Source organism: Somniosus microcephalus, chromosome 27 (assembly GCF_052327205.1).
Source record: "Somniosus microcephalus isolate GS21.2 chromosome 27, FLI_Smic_1.0, whole genome shotgun sequence".
Taxonomy (NCBI): domain Eukaryota; kingdom Metazoa; phylum Chordata; class Chondrichthyes; order Squaliformes; family Somniosidae; genus Somniosus; species Somniosus microcephalus.
In genome coordinates, this window is record NC_141013.1 from 23,140,188 (window position 1) to 23,153,944 (window position 13,757).

General features: G+C 44.2%; 1 protein-coding gene across 1 annotated transcript in view; it reads left to right on the top strand.

Moving 5' to 3' along the window:
- Positions 1 to 261: 261 nt before the first annotated feature.
- Positions 262 to 13,757, top strand: part of cep152 (centrosomal protein 152) — a 73,443-nt gene continuing 59,947 nt past the window's right edge. The window contains exons 1-2 of the mRNA XM_085968692.1: positions 262 to 563; positions 7,119 to 7,236. Coding sequence (XP_085824818.1) covers positions 7,144 to 7,236 — 93 coding nt within the window. The 5' untranslated portion in view covers positions 262 to 563; positions 7,119 to 7,143. The remainder of the gene's footprint in view (positions 564 to 7,118; positions 7,237 to 13,757) is intronic.

Here is a 13,757-nt window from a genome sequence, read left to right on the forward strand (position 1 = left end):
ATTGAATTGAAGCCTCAGCTCCGGCTATTTGCTGGTGCACTGCCGAGCCCTTTCAAGCAGCCGCCTCCTGTCAATCATCCGTAGCGCCGGCCGGCGGTTGGCCAGTGACAGCACGCGGCAGGAATCAGGTGACGCCACTTCAGCCAATGGGCGGCCGCAGCTCTTCCCGCTCGGCTTCGCGGCGCTCGAGCGCCAGGTTTGTAAAAAAAACCATTTCCCGGGCCCCTGCGGCGCAACCCAACCCGCCGCCGGAGGTCCCGCCTTCTGCGCTCTGACTGGAGGGTCTCGTCATTCAAAAAATCCCGGTCCTGCCGCCTCAATGGCTGCCTTGGATGTCAATCAGAAAACGTCGCCCCCCCAGTGACGCCCAGCAGGTTCGGTTGAGCCGGCGGCGGCGGTTGTTGTTACTATGGCGGTCGCTGCTGGAGGAGTAATGGGACCAAAGAATAAGCTGCTGTCAGCGGAGGCCATTATACTTGCTGATATATAATCTGGTCACCTGGACACCCATTTAAATACCAGTATGAAAAGGTCGCAAGTTCCGGTGTTGACTTTAACATTTGGTAAGTTTCAGTTATTTTGTGTTTTTTTTTGATGCTGTCGGAAACGAAGCCGACGGCTGAGACCAGCTTCTCCAAACGATCCAACATCATCACGGTCCCCTCCTTATATCAGCTAAAAAGAAGTGGTTATTATTTGAAGCCGTGCTCATCATCAATCTGGTTGCCATTTCATTGCATAGAGATTCATTCTGTTTCATCTACTGATATTTAAAAAAAACTACTAATACATCTGATCAGGTTCCGAGTTGTTTGTTCACTTGGGTTCAAATTTATAAATATTCTGGTAATCAACCGTCATTTGATAGAAACATAGAAACATAGAAGATAGGAGCAGGAGTATGCCATTCGGCCCCTCGAGTCTGCTCCGCCATTCAATGAGATCATGGCTGATCATCCAAACTTAGTACCCTGTCCCTGCTTTCTCCCCAAATCCCTTGATCCCTTTAGTCTTAAGAAATATATCTAACTCCTTCTTGAATATATTTAATGAATCGGCCTCCACTGCCTTCTGTGGTAGAGAATTCCAGAGGTTCACCACTCTCTGGGTGAAGAAATTCCTCCTCATCTCTGTCCTAAATGGCTTACCCCTTATCTTTAGACTGTGACCCCTGGTTCTGGACTCCCCGACCATCGGGAACATCCTTCCTGCATCTAGTCTGTCCAGTCCTGTCAGAATTTTATAAGTTTCAATGAGATCCCCTCTCATTCTTCTAAACTCCAGCGAGTACAAGCCCAATCGACCCAATCTCTCCTCATATGTCATTCCTGCCATCCCAGGTATCAGTCTGGTGAATCTTCACTGCACTCCCTCCATGGCAAGAGCATCCTTCCTCAGATAAGTAACTGCACACAATACTCAAGGTGTGGTCTCACCAAGGCCCTGTACAACTGCAGCAAGACATCTTTGCTCCTGTACTCGAACCCTCTTGCTACGAAGGCCAACATACCATTTGCTTTCTTAACCGCCTGCTGCACCTGCATGCTTACCTTCAGCGACTGGTGCACAAGGACACCCAGGTCTCGTTGCACTTCCCCTTCTCCCAATCTATTGCCGTTCAGATAATCTGCCTTCCTGTTTTTGCCACCAAAGTGGATAACCTTGCATTTATCCACATTATACTGCATCTGCCATGCTTCTGCCCAATCACCCAACCTGTCCAAATCATACTGGAGTTTCTCTGCATCCTCCTCACAGCAGACACGCCCACCCAGCTTTGTGTCGTCTGCAAACTTGGAGATATTACATCTAGTTCCCTCGTCTAGATCATTTATATATATATTGTGAATAGCTGGGGTCCTAGGACCGATCCCTGCGGTACCCCACGAGTCGCTGCCTGCCACTCGGGGGAAAAAGACCCGTTTATTCCAACTCTTTGCTTCCTGTCTGCCAACCTGTCTGTCTCAAAACGATCCAACATCATCACGGTCCCCTCCTTATATCAGCTAAAAATAAGTGGTTATTATTTGAAGCCGTGCTCATCATCAATCTGGTTGCCATTTCATTGCATAGAGATTCATTCTGTTTCATCTACTGATATTTATTAGTTTTTTTAAAAATCTGATCAGGTTCCGAGTTGTTTGTTCACTTGGGTTCAAATTTATAAATATTCTGGTAGTCGACCGCCATTTGATGCACTTGCAGAGGCTAATGGCATAGCTGTGGGCACAGACCCAAGGTGTCATTCATTTGCAGCAGCTGTCTGTCATTATGGTTTTAAAATGTAAGCTATTTAGATGTATGTCTCTCTCTACTGAATTTTCAAGGATGACCATTGCTGGTGCAAGAACGATTCTATTGTGATCAAATTGTGGCCAGTGAGTGGAGTAGCATTGTCTGGTGTTATTTTGCTGGAACACCGTGGTGTCCCCTCAGGCAGGTGCTGTTCTGGCAGCAATGCACTATGCAGGTTATAGTCAGCTGTATGATTATGGTTTGCCATGATTTGAGTAGTTTAAGTAGTAAATGTTCAGAAAATTAAAGGGAAGGATGTGGATTCATGGGCATTATAACTCGGAGTGTCTCTGGAACAAGAGATGCATCAGCCTGCAGACCAAGCTCAGCTGCTGTTCTGATGGCCCTGCTTTATGCCTATGAAACTTGGATAACATATTCGCACCACATTAAAACATTGAATCACTGTCACCTAAGCTGCCTGAGACCTCCCGGTCATTTTCGTGGTGGCAGGCTGTATGTAACTAGTGGGGTACCGCACGGATCAGTGCTTGGGCCTCAGCTACTTGCAATCTAAATCAATAACTTAGATGAGAGGACTGAGTGTAATGTATCCACGTTTGCTGATGATACAAAGTTAGGTGGGAAAGTAAGCTGCGAGGAGGACACAGAGGGCTGCAAAGGGATATAGACAGGTTAAGTGAGTGGGCAAGAACATGGCAGATTGGGTACAAGGTGGAGAAGTGTGAAGTTAGCCACTTTGGTAGGAAAAATAAAAAAGCAGAATATTTTTTAAATGGTGAGAGAGTGGGAAATATTAGTATTCAGAGGGACCTGGGTGCCCTTGTACACGAATCCCAGAAAGTTAACATGCAGGTACAGCATGCAAATAGGAAAGCAAATTGTATGTTAACCTTTATTACAAAGGGATTGGATTATAAGAGTAAAGAAGTCTTAATATAATTATATACAGCCTTGGTGAGACCACATCTAGAGTACTGTGTACAGTTTTGATCTCCTTACCTAAGGAAGGATATACTTGCCTTAGAAGGGAGTGCAACAAAGGTTCACTAGACTGGTTCCTGGGATGAGGGGATTGTCCTATGAGGAGAGATTGAGTAGACTAGGCCTATATTCTGTAGAGTTTAGAAGAATAAGAGGTGATCTCATTGAAACATAGAACATTCTTAAGTAGTTTAACAGGGTAGATGCTGGGAGGATGTTTCCCCTAGCTGGGGAGTCTAGAACTAGGGGGTCACAGTCTCAGAATAAGGGGTCAGCCATTTAGGACTGAGATGAGGGGAAATTTCTTCACTCAAAAGGGTTGTGAATTTTTGAAATTCTCTACCCCAGAGAGCTGTGGCTGCTCAGTCGTTGAGTAAATTCAAGACAAAGATTGATAGATTTTTTTGGATGCTAAGGGAATCGAGGTATATGGGGATCGGGCAGGAAAGTGGAGTTAAGGTAGAAAATCAGCCATGATCTTATTGAATGGCGGAGCAGGCTTGCGAGACCGAATGGCCTACTCCTGCTCCTATTTCTTATGTTCTTATCAAATGGCAAGACAAAATCCCTGACACTGAAGTCCCTAAAGCTGTCATGCCAAGCATCGATGCTCTGATCATGGAGGTATGGCTGCAATGGTCAGGTCATGTGGTGTGAATGTCTGATGAACAAATCCTGAAGAAGATCTTTTATGGCGCATTGACACCTGGGAAGCTATTTTGTGGTGGTCAGCAAAAGAGATATAAAGACTTCTTAAAAGCTACTCTGAAACAGTGAAAAGTAGACATAGGAACAGGAGTAGGCTATTCAGCCCCTCGAGCCTGCTCCACCATTCAATGAGATCATGGCTGATCTGTGACCTAACTCCATATACCTGCCTTTGGCCCATATCCCTTAATACCTTTGGTTAACAGAAAGCTATCAATCTCCGATTGAAAATTAACAATTGATCTAGCATCAATTGCGGTTTGTGGACGAGAGTTCCAAACTTCTACCACCCTTTGTGTGTCGAAGTGTTTCCTAATTTCACTCCTGAAAGGTCTAACTCTAATTTTTAGACTATGCCCCCTAATCCTAGAATCCCCAAACAGCGGAAATAGTTTCTCTCTATCTACCCTATCCATTCCCCTTAATATCTTGAAAACTTCGATCAGATCACTCCTTAACCTTCTAAATTCTAGGAAATACAACCCTAATTTGTGTAATCTCTCCTCGTAGTTTAACCCTTGGAGTCCGGGTATCATTCTGGTAAACCTACGCTGCACCCCCTCCAAGGCCAGTCTATCCTTCCTAAGGTGTGGTGCCCAGAACTGCTCCCAGTACTCCAGGTGTGGTCTAACCATGGATTTGTATAGCTGCAGCATAACTTCTACTCCATTGTATTTTAGTCCTCTAGATTTCAAGGCCAGCACCCCATTAGCCTTTTTGATTATTTTTTGTACCTGTTCATGACATTTTAATGATCTATGCACCTGGACCCCCAAGTCTCTTTGGACCGCCGCTATTTTTAGCCTTTCGCCATTTAGAAAGTACCTTGTTCTATCCTTTTTAGGTCCAAAGTGGATAACCTCGCATTTTCCTACATTGAAATCCATTTGCCGCAGTTTTGCCCATTCACTTAATCTGTCGCCCTTTGTAATTTTATGCTTCCATCTACACTGCTTCCAGTTTCACCTATCTTTGTGTCATCAGCAAATTTGGATATATGACTTTCTATGTCATCTAAGTCGTTAATAAATACTGTGCATAGTTGAGGCCCCAACATCGATCCTTGCAGGACACCACTAGTCACCTCCTGCCAATTTGAGTACCTGCCCATTATCCCTACTGCCTGTCTCCTGCCGCTCAGCAATTTCCTAACCAGGTCAATAATTTGCCCTCCATTCCGTGGGCTTCTACCTTCGTTTAAAGTCCCACATAAGAGACTCTCTCCAAATGCCTTCTGGAAGTCCATATAAATAACATCCATAGACATTCCCCTGACCACTACTTTAGTCACCTCTAGACATCCATTTTAAACTCCTCTTGCAGTTCTGATGGTAATTATAAAAATTGTCAGGTATGATTTTTGAGCTACTTGATGAAATCATTACTTTGGTAACAATTATTTCTTAGAAATTTATGAAGAAATAATTTCATCTATTCAGCTTGAAACAATCTGATACTGTATCCTTCTGGCAGGGCAATAATAATGAGCGTTGACTAAAAAAGGCCTGCATATATTTGGCTAGGCTACAGGTGATTGTTCTATATTTGGCTGCTGATCACCGTGTTTAGCATTTTGGCACAAACCAAAGCCTTTGTACCCTGTTCATCTAAATAACAATTAATTGTCATGTTTTAAATCAAAAACTGTATTTACTTCGGTGGTTAAAAGATTTAAGCTTGGAATGATAGTTATACCTCTGGTGACAGAATCTATGTATGCAGTTACACTATAACTAAGACTGTAACTACCACATCAGTGTGACGTTGTTTGATTTTGCGGCAGTTGCGCTATAAATGCAGCTTGATTTCTGTGTCAGCGTGCAATCTGACACCAGTGTGAAGTGAAGCGAGACTCAATAACAATTATTTGGATTTATATAGCTGAGTCAGAGTAACAGAATGTGTTGATAGCGGTTCCAATGTTGGGGAAGGTTATAGAGATAGGGCGGTGAGGCCATAGAGAGATTTAAACTCGAGGATGAGAATTTTAAATTTGAGGCGTTGGTGGACCTGGAGCTAATGTAGGACAGTGAGAACAGGGTTAGACAACGAGTGGGGCTAGGTGCAGGATAGGATATGGGCAACAGAGTTTTAGATGAGCTGAGGTTTACGGAGGGTGGAGCATAGGAGGCTGGCCAGGAGAGCATTAGAGTGATCGTGTCTGGAGGTGACCAAAGCATGGATGAGGGATTCAGTGGCACATGGGCTGAGATAGGGCTGCAGGTGGGCAATGATAGAGGTGGAAGTAGGTAGTCTTTGTGATGGAGAGGCTATTGGGGCAGAAGCCCATTTCAAGGTCGAACAGGAAGCTGAGCTTGTGAGCAGTCTGGGTCAGCTTGAGATGGTGGTTCGGAATGGAGTCGGTAATGAGGGTACAGAATTTGTGTTTGGGGGCCAAAGATGATGGCTTCAGTCTTCCCAATGCTTAGCTGAAAGAAATTGCAGCTTATCCAAGACTGAATTTCAGACAATGTCTAACAGCACAGCGGACAGAAGCAGCGGAAGGGCTGAAAGGGGTGGTGGAGATCTAGATGTTGTCATGCTGACCTCGTGTCTGCAGATTATGTCGCCATGGAGAAGTATCTAGATGAGGAAGATTGGGTGGATGGCAATGATGGATTCTTTGGGAGACTGCTTCAGTGATGGTGTGACTGTAGGAAAAGCTATTGTGAAGATGCTCTGGTTACGATTGGATAGGCAAGAGTGGAACCAAGCGAGGGCCTATGAACAAACTGGACAATGGAGGAGAGGCTCTGGAGGAGGATAATGTTAACCATGTCAACTTCGGCAGTTGTGAAAGGGTTGGAAACCTGATTCGAGAGATTCAAATGGAGTTTCACTCCACTTCATTTTGAAGTCCACTTGGGTCTTAACACCTGGTTTACACTACATAAATATCATGAAGCCAAAACCACTTTGCACTGACAAATTTATGTTGTTTGCACCCTTTCTGCAAAGGAGTTCAGGGACACAATTGAAGCCCAAATATCTATATTCTGTATCAATATGCAGCATTTTACAATGTTAAAGTAATAATCAAATCAAAATGTTAATATTATCATAGTTTTAAAACTTGAAATTGTTTCATGGAAGTCTGTAAGTCAGTGATTTAATTTAGTGGTTTGAATTTTAAACAAAGGAGTTGCAAGTTTCTTGCTTTTCTCGGTTAGGTTTGTTTCTCTAAATCTTCTGAAGATGTCCATGGACTTTGACAGCGCGGCTTTGCCAACCCAACATGAGGAGGAGGAGGAAGAGTACGACAGAGAAGATTATGAACGAGAACAAGAGGTAACACCAAACTACTTCCCTCTCTTCCACCTTTCCTATTTTTTCCAGATCCAACTTGCTTTCACTCAAATCCATTCTTATTTGTGCCGTACTTGTTTTAAATAGGAAAATAGAAAAATGTTAGACTTCAATATTATTTTGTAATAAAATACAACAAATTTGTATTTTAGTAAATCAAATTTCAAACTTTTACTATGGAAGTGTGCCCTTCTATACTAAATGGCAAAAAAACAATGGCCCAGTAATTCGGGTCCCAATGCGTGAGTACGGACGGGGTACTCACGCGTGGACCCGATGGAAGTGCCGGTTTTCAGCTAGCACAGCGCATGCGCGGAAAACCGGCATTTCCTTTCCTCTGAACCAAGGGGTTCAGAGGTCGAACGCGTGCGTGCAGGAGTCTGCGCGTGCGCGCTGAAATTCCTTCTTTTTTTAAGCTTTGTCCGTGCGTGAAGGCCTCCGGTTTTTACGCGTGAAAAAAGCAGACGTAAGGACTTCGTTTTAAAAGGTAAGTGGTCTATTAATTAAAGTTAGACATTTTTTTCCACAGGTTTATTATTTTTTAAGAATTTACAGTAAGGTAAGTGTATTTTTAGACCCGATTTGTTAAAAAAAAAAAAAAAAATTCTAAAATTTGAATAATTGTTTAAAATAGTTTTTTTTACAGTTATTAATAGTTCATTTCATTAGTGGGATTTTTAAAAACTTTTATTTGAAGTTTAAGTACTGTTTTGGGTGCCCGGAGTTTTCATGAGTTTGACAGTTCTTACTATCAAACTCATGAATGAACTTTTGCAACCTCCGATTGGTTGCCCAGTGCTCACGTGATCCCAGCCGGCTCATCGAACTAACTACGCCGCTGGATCACGCAAGCACAGCGCGCCGGGAGCTGAACCGGGCCACTGACAGGAAATCCACGCAGGGCCAGGCTTCAACTGTCGGCGCGCTAGGTAAGTGTAGGTCGAGGCCTTGCACCCGCGGGAAGCCCCCGACACCAATTTCTGGGCCAATGATAATGATTTGGCACATTGTAACCATCTCAGTAGCAGAATCCTTTATTAACCCAATGTATGCCTATGTTAAGAAGGCTCTTGATTGGGAATTGAAGTGATAACTATTATTACATTTGCCCTCTCCCAAGCTTGACTTGTCAATGGTGCTTTAGTGTACCTGAGTGCAGTGGAGTTTCTGTTTATCAGTTCCTGTGTACCTACCATGTGCTAATGTTAGTCAATAATTACCAATCCTTTAAAAAAGATGGTGTCTGATGCCAGCAAATCAGGCAGTACCACTTTATCATAAACTTTGACTTTATTTGCCTAAGGCCTGGGGTGGTACTCATATTTTGGTATGGCTAGTCAGATTAGGTGACAAAAGTTTGAAATCTGAAGTCCATTATTTCCTCCTGCATAAGTAATTTGAACTGAAGAACAGGGTGTCGTACTACAGCTGTTGTGGGTGTGAAGTAGGCTTCTTTGTGCTGTGGCAAAAGTCTCTGGTTTGTCATTAGTTGAGATTCTTGCTTTATACACTGAGAATAGAATTATGAAGTTAGTCTTAGCGCGCTTAAGTGCATCATGTAGCTCTAAGAACAGTAGTAGCGATTTGTTTGAATAATCTGTTTCTATAACTGTAGACCTAAGCAAATTCTGTATGTAGTCCAGCACTTGCATTACAAGAATGTTTTATTAGGAAGAAGGGCAGGAAATTTATTTTCACGGTTGCTTCAGAAATGGGACTAATATTGCGAATCTCATCTGTGAATGAATTATATTTCAAGGACACTTGGCAGAGTCAAAGTAACTTGGTGCAGATCCGTGTGTTTTTTTATTAACTGCTGATTTTGTTTTGCAAGCAGGTTTTTCTTGTTACATTTTAGAAGTAATGACTTGCCTTGCAGCTCTTTGCAGCATTTTTCATATTTAGTACAGTATAGTAATGGGTTAACTAGATGAAGTTTTTCCTCTTCTCAGTAGGGCAGGTGGTTTGAGTCTCTTACGCTAATCCTTTTTCTCTGTTTTACTGAGGGGAAAAAAAATCAGGATTTTTACTGTGCTGCAGGTTGAAAAAAAGACTGAAAGATCAATTTCAGTTAATAGTTGAAACTTGGTGATAAGGGAACATTAGACTTGTGGCCTTTTTCATTTTACCGCATTTCTGAGTAGCTGATGCAATGAGAAATACTGGTAAACAAATGCTGACTCGGAGCGCTTACCAAGTTTATAGAGACAGAACGAAAGAACTAGAAGATAATGCACAGTGTATACATCACTTATTATTCAAAGTAAGTACTGTTCTGTAACTAAGATATTTATAATGAAATGTTGCATTCAGGTGCTAAAATAACTACAGTGTTGCATAATTTAAAGAAACATTATTTAACTCTCCTGCTCAGATGCACTGGGGGTTATTTTGGCCAAAGGGTGAAAACGGGTTCTAAATGAGTGCTGTGCGAGGCACCTGTTTGAAAGTCTGGATTTAGCGCACAACTTTGGTCCTAATTGCTGATTACCATAATTTGAACTTGTCTGGAGGTGCTAAACTAGACATCTGCAGGTTTAGCACTCGTGTGATGATGAGACACAATTTTCGTGGAGCAGTATATGTGGGCTCCTCGCACCCACTTCCACTGAAGGTGTGGCGTGCGCTGGCTGGCGCACAGCAGCACGTTGCAGGATGGCTCAGGGACCGAGGGAGAGGGCGGACAGGTTCTCAGACGCGGCACTGGAGATCTTGGTGGAGGAGGTTGAGGATGTGGGATGCCCTGTACCCGTGGGGGGGGGAAGGACGCCACCTCGCCCTCCTGTCCCTCTCTCCTGCAGCAGCTAGTGCTGCTCTGCCTGGCCTCATGTCCTCCATTCCTCGTCCAGACCAAGGGGGACCCCTAGCAAGATGCCCTTGACCAAGCACGCCCTTTCTCCTGGTGACTCCTATAAGGTGGAGCCGCACAGCACTTACTCTTAGGTGAAGTCCTCAGGGAATTTAAATGTTGCTAGAGTGTTGAAGTCTTGACAAATGTTCCAGAAAGTGTCCCGATGTTTTCATGAAATGGTGAGTATCCCTTTAAATAGTGCTTGAAATCCATATCAATGTCGTGTTTACTCCCAAACAACTGGTTGCTGCTAGGAGAGGATGTTGGGACAAGCACTAGCCTCCTTAATCAGTGCTAGCAGGCATTTTGAGTGGCAATCTGCCCCTTAATGAGCCGTTCCTAGCGCAGGCTTCAATTCATTTACCAAGATGGCATCTTGCACTACATGCGGGCTAAGCCAGTGTTTCAGTTCAAGACTCCATCTTGGCCACCTCGGAGGATCTTTAGTGCCTGAATGCGCTGCCAAAAATCACCCCACTGTTTCTTGAAGTCGAAAATGAACGAGTTGAGAGACTAGATGGATTTCAGTTTTCACAGTACCTTGCTGGGCCCACTTGTTCAGCATTGTATTTCAGTGCTCATATCTTTTCAAAATTGCAAGCTTCAATTTCTTCCCTTCCTTCTGTAGGATGAAAAGATTTTTTATTTTAAAAATGATTATGATGGTGTTTACTATTTCTGAACACCTTACTGCTCTCTACAGCTTACCAATCTAGAATGTTAGAAGTTACAAAGGCACACTCAATGTAGAGTTAATTGTTTCTTGTATTGTACCATCATAGAAACATGGGGCTAGAAATTCATTATAGCCCAGGAATGGGCGGTATCTTCAGAAAAGTTTCAGAATTAGCACCAGGCACTAATGCTTTACACTGCACGCAAAATTCATTCTCGCTGCACAAAGAAATGATTGAAGCGCTAAATCAAGTCTTAAAGGACTAGCTCAGTGGCGCTACACTAGAAGGGTGGACCAATATCGGGTGCAGTCTAATCACAACTCATCATTGCCACAGGCTTTTCCCAGTACTTAAAGGGGAGGTTCATTGATGCTGCAGCACCTCAATCTCAGCATTGCTGGCTGTGCAGCTGCCACAACAAGAAGGAGCTGGAGGACTGAAGCAGGTGTGCTCATGGCAGATCCACCTCAGTCGGGTGGTCAGGGTGATTGAATGCTTCATCAAAATGCTACATACCATCTGTACCACAACCTTCACACACTGCCCAAAGCACCACACCCCAACACTCGCCCACCAACAATCTCTACCTACCAACACTCACATCTCACGCCTTGCACACAATCACAGATATTCAACTATGGCAGGCACAAGGGTCATTAGTTATTAAAATAAATGTGATATGTTTATGCATAAATTTATTTATGGCATTTGCAATATTTTGTGGCCTCTCTCATTTCACCTTTGCACCCAGGAGGATGCTGTAATACACAAGGATGGTATGATGGGCATGTGGTGAGCAAAGGGGATCTGGGGTTTAAGTCATCCTGGTGTGAGGCTGGAGGTCTGTTTGGAGGAGGTGGCAGAGTTCTGTGACCACCACTTTGGTGATGTGGCGCCATCTAATACACTGCTCCTCGCTTAATTGAAGGTAGGAGAAGTGCTGTTGGAATACCTCTGAGGGCAAGGCCTCCTGGTGAGAGCCCTGATGTCCTTCCTCTTCCCTCTGCACACATGTTCCCGTATTTCTCGCTGCCTACGCTCCCTCCGCCGTAGATCCTGGAGGGCGAGGTAACATGCCAGTACAGCCCCCATTAATGTTGCCAAGTATAGCAGTTTGAATCTTTGAGCAATAAGTGTAGCTACTTTGCACTTGCTAGAAGATTGCTGATACAAAAGAAACTTGAAATTACTCATACAAACTGTTCCACTGGGTGAAACTGATAAGAAACCACTGAAACTAACCTGCTCTGACAGCTGCAAGTGATTAATGCTGATGGCTTTAAATAACATCGTTGGAGCCGGCTTCCTGCAGCTGCACGCCAGCTCGCTCTGTCGATGTGCTAAGGTAAGTGGTGACGATGAATTTTCCAGGTTGGGTGCCCAGTGAGTGTTGCATGCTCACTGACATCACGATCTGCCTGCCGTTGAAGTCCCTGGTGGTACTTCGTACCGGTGGCACCATGGGGAGGCCGGATTTGCTGTGCGGCACTGGATTCGCCTCACCCCGGCACTGCTGCATCAGCGCCCCGTTTCTGCCATCTGCAGGTACTAACTGGAGGCGCTAGGCTACCAAATTTATCCCCCATGGAGTTTGATAGTAATAGTTGTAGCACATTTAAGGGGACATTGTCCAATTTGGTGTACCCGACACATAAGTGGAATACATATTGGAAATGATGTACCACCAGCCTGTGATTTTCTGTCCACCAGGAGCATCAAAGGGGAAAATCTTCCTTGTAATGCCTATTTCAGAGCTGCCTCATAGTTACCTGCTTGAGAGCCTATGGAGCAAGGAGAAAATGGTTTACAAAATGGGAGCAGGAGCATTTAATTTTTTTTTTTTTTTTTTTTTAAAAAGAGAAAATTCCTACTCTGTGCTAATTTATGCCAAATTATGTGTAAGTTTGGTGTGGACCTGTGATTTCCAGGAACTGGATTAAGACCACCGTGGATACCTTTTCATGTATGACCTTTACAGTCCAGGCTGGATTTGAACCTTGAAACCAGAGGTGAAGAGAGATTCTGTTACTCATCCTGTTTTGAAGAATTAGCAATCTCGCCCAACAAAACTGTAAGCACAGCTGATGTGGACAGTGCAGAAAATCCACATCAATGCTGTAGTGGGTTGCTTCTGAAGTCAAGGTTTGTTTGCACTTTGGAGGAAGCTTTACTTTACATATGGCTGTACTATAGTTGAGAATTTTATGCCGACAATGTAGAAAAATACTCCATTCTAAACACTGACATTGCTCACCTTTTTATTATAGGTTAAAGGAACAAGGTTGATAGTTTTTTGGGGGGAATTGATAGTGTGGCCTTTAGTGGCAAAGTAGAAACGGTATCTGTTTGAGGTACTAACTGATGCGCTATCAATTACTCATAAAAGACTGAGAGTTAGAAGAGTAACTAAAGGCTTTTATTAACAACAGAATGGAGGTCTGCCTCGCGTGGTCGACCGGTCCAGGATACAAAGGGCTGGGGAGCAGTCACCTTTATACTAGGACCTGTGGGAGGAGTCAGCCGAGGCATGTCCAGGCATGTACACAGTGGAATACAAACAGGAATACAAACAGTGGTTTACCACATTCACCCCTTGTTTAAAATTGAGTCCGGCGGGGTGAAGTGTATTAAAAGTTAGTGTATTGGAGTCTCTCCGGAGGTCTTGTCTGCCGCTGTGATCGGCGTGGCGACGGCAGGGGTAGTGAAGCTTCCGGCGTCGAGTCCAGCGTAGGCTGTGGCACAGGCATGTCGTCCTCGTAGATGTCGAGCGGGTCGCGGGGCCCAGGCCTGCCGTCTGCTGGGGCTGGGTATCGGATCGTGGGGGGGGGTGGTAGTGGGTAGTGGGTTACTGCGGCCCCCGAGGGTGCAAGGTCTCTTATGGAGACTGTGTCCTCCCGCCCGTCCGGGTATGCGATGTAAGCATACTGGGGGTTGGCGTGGAGGAGGTCGACCCTCTCGACCAGGGGGTCCGTTTT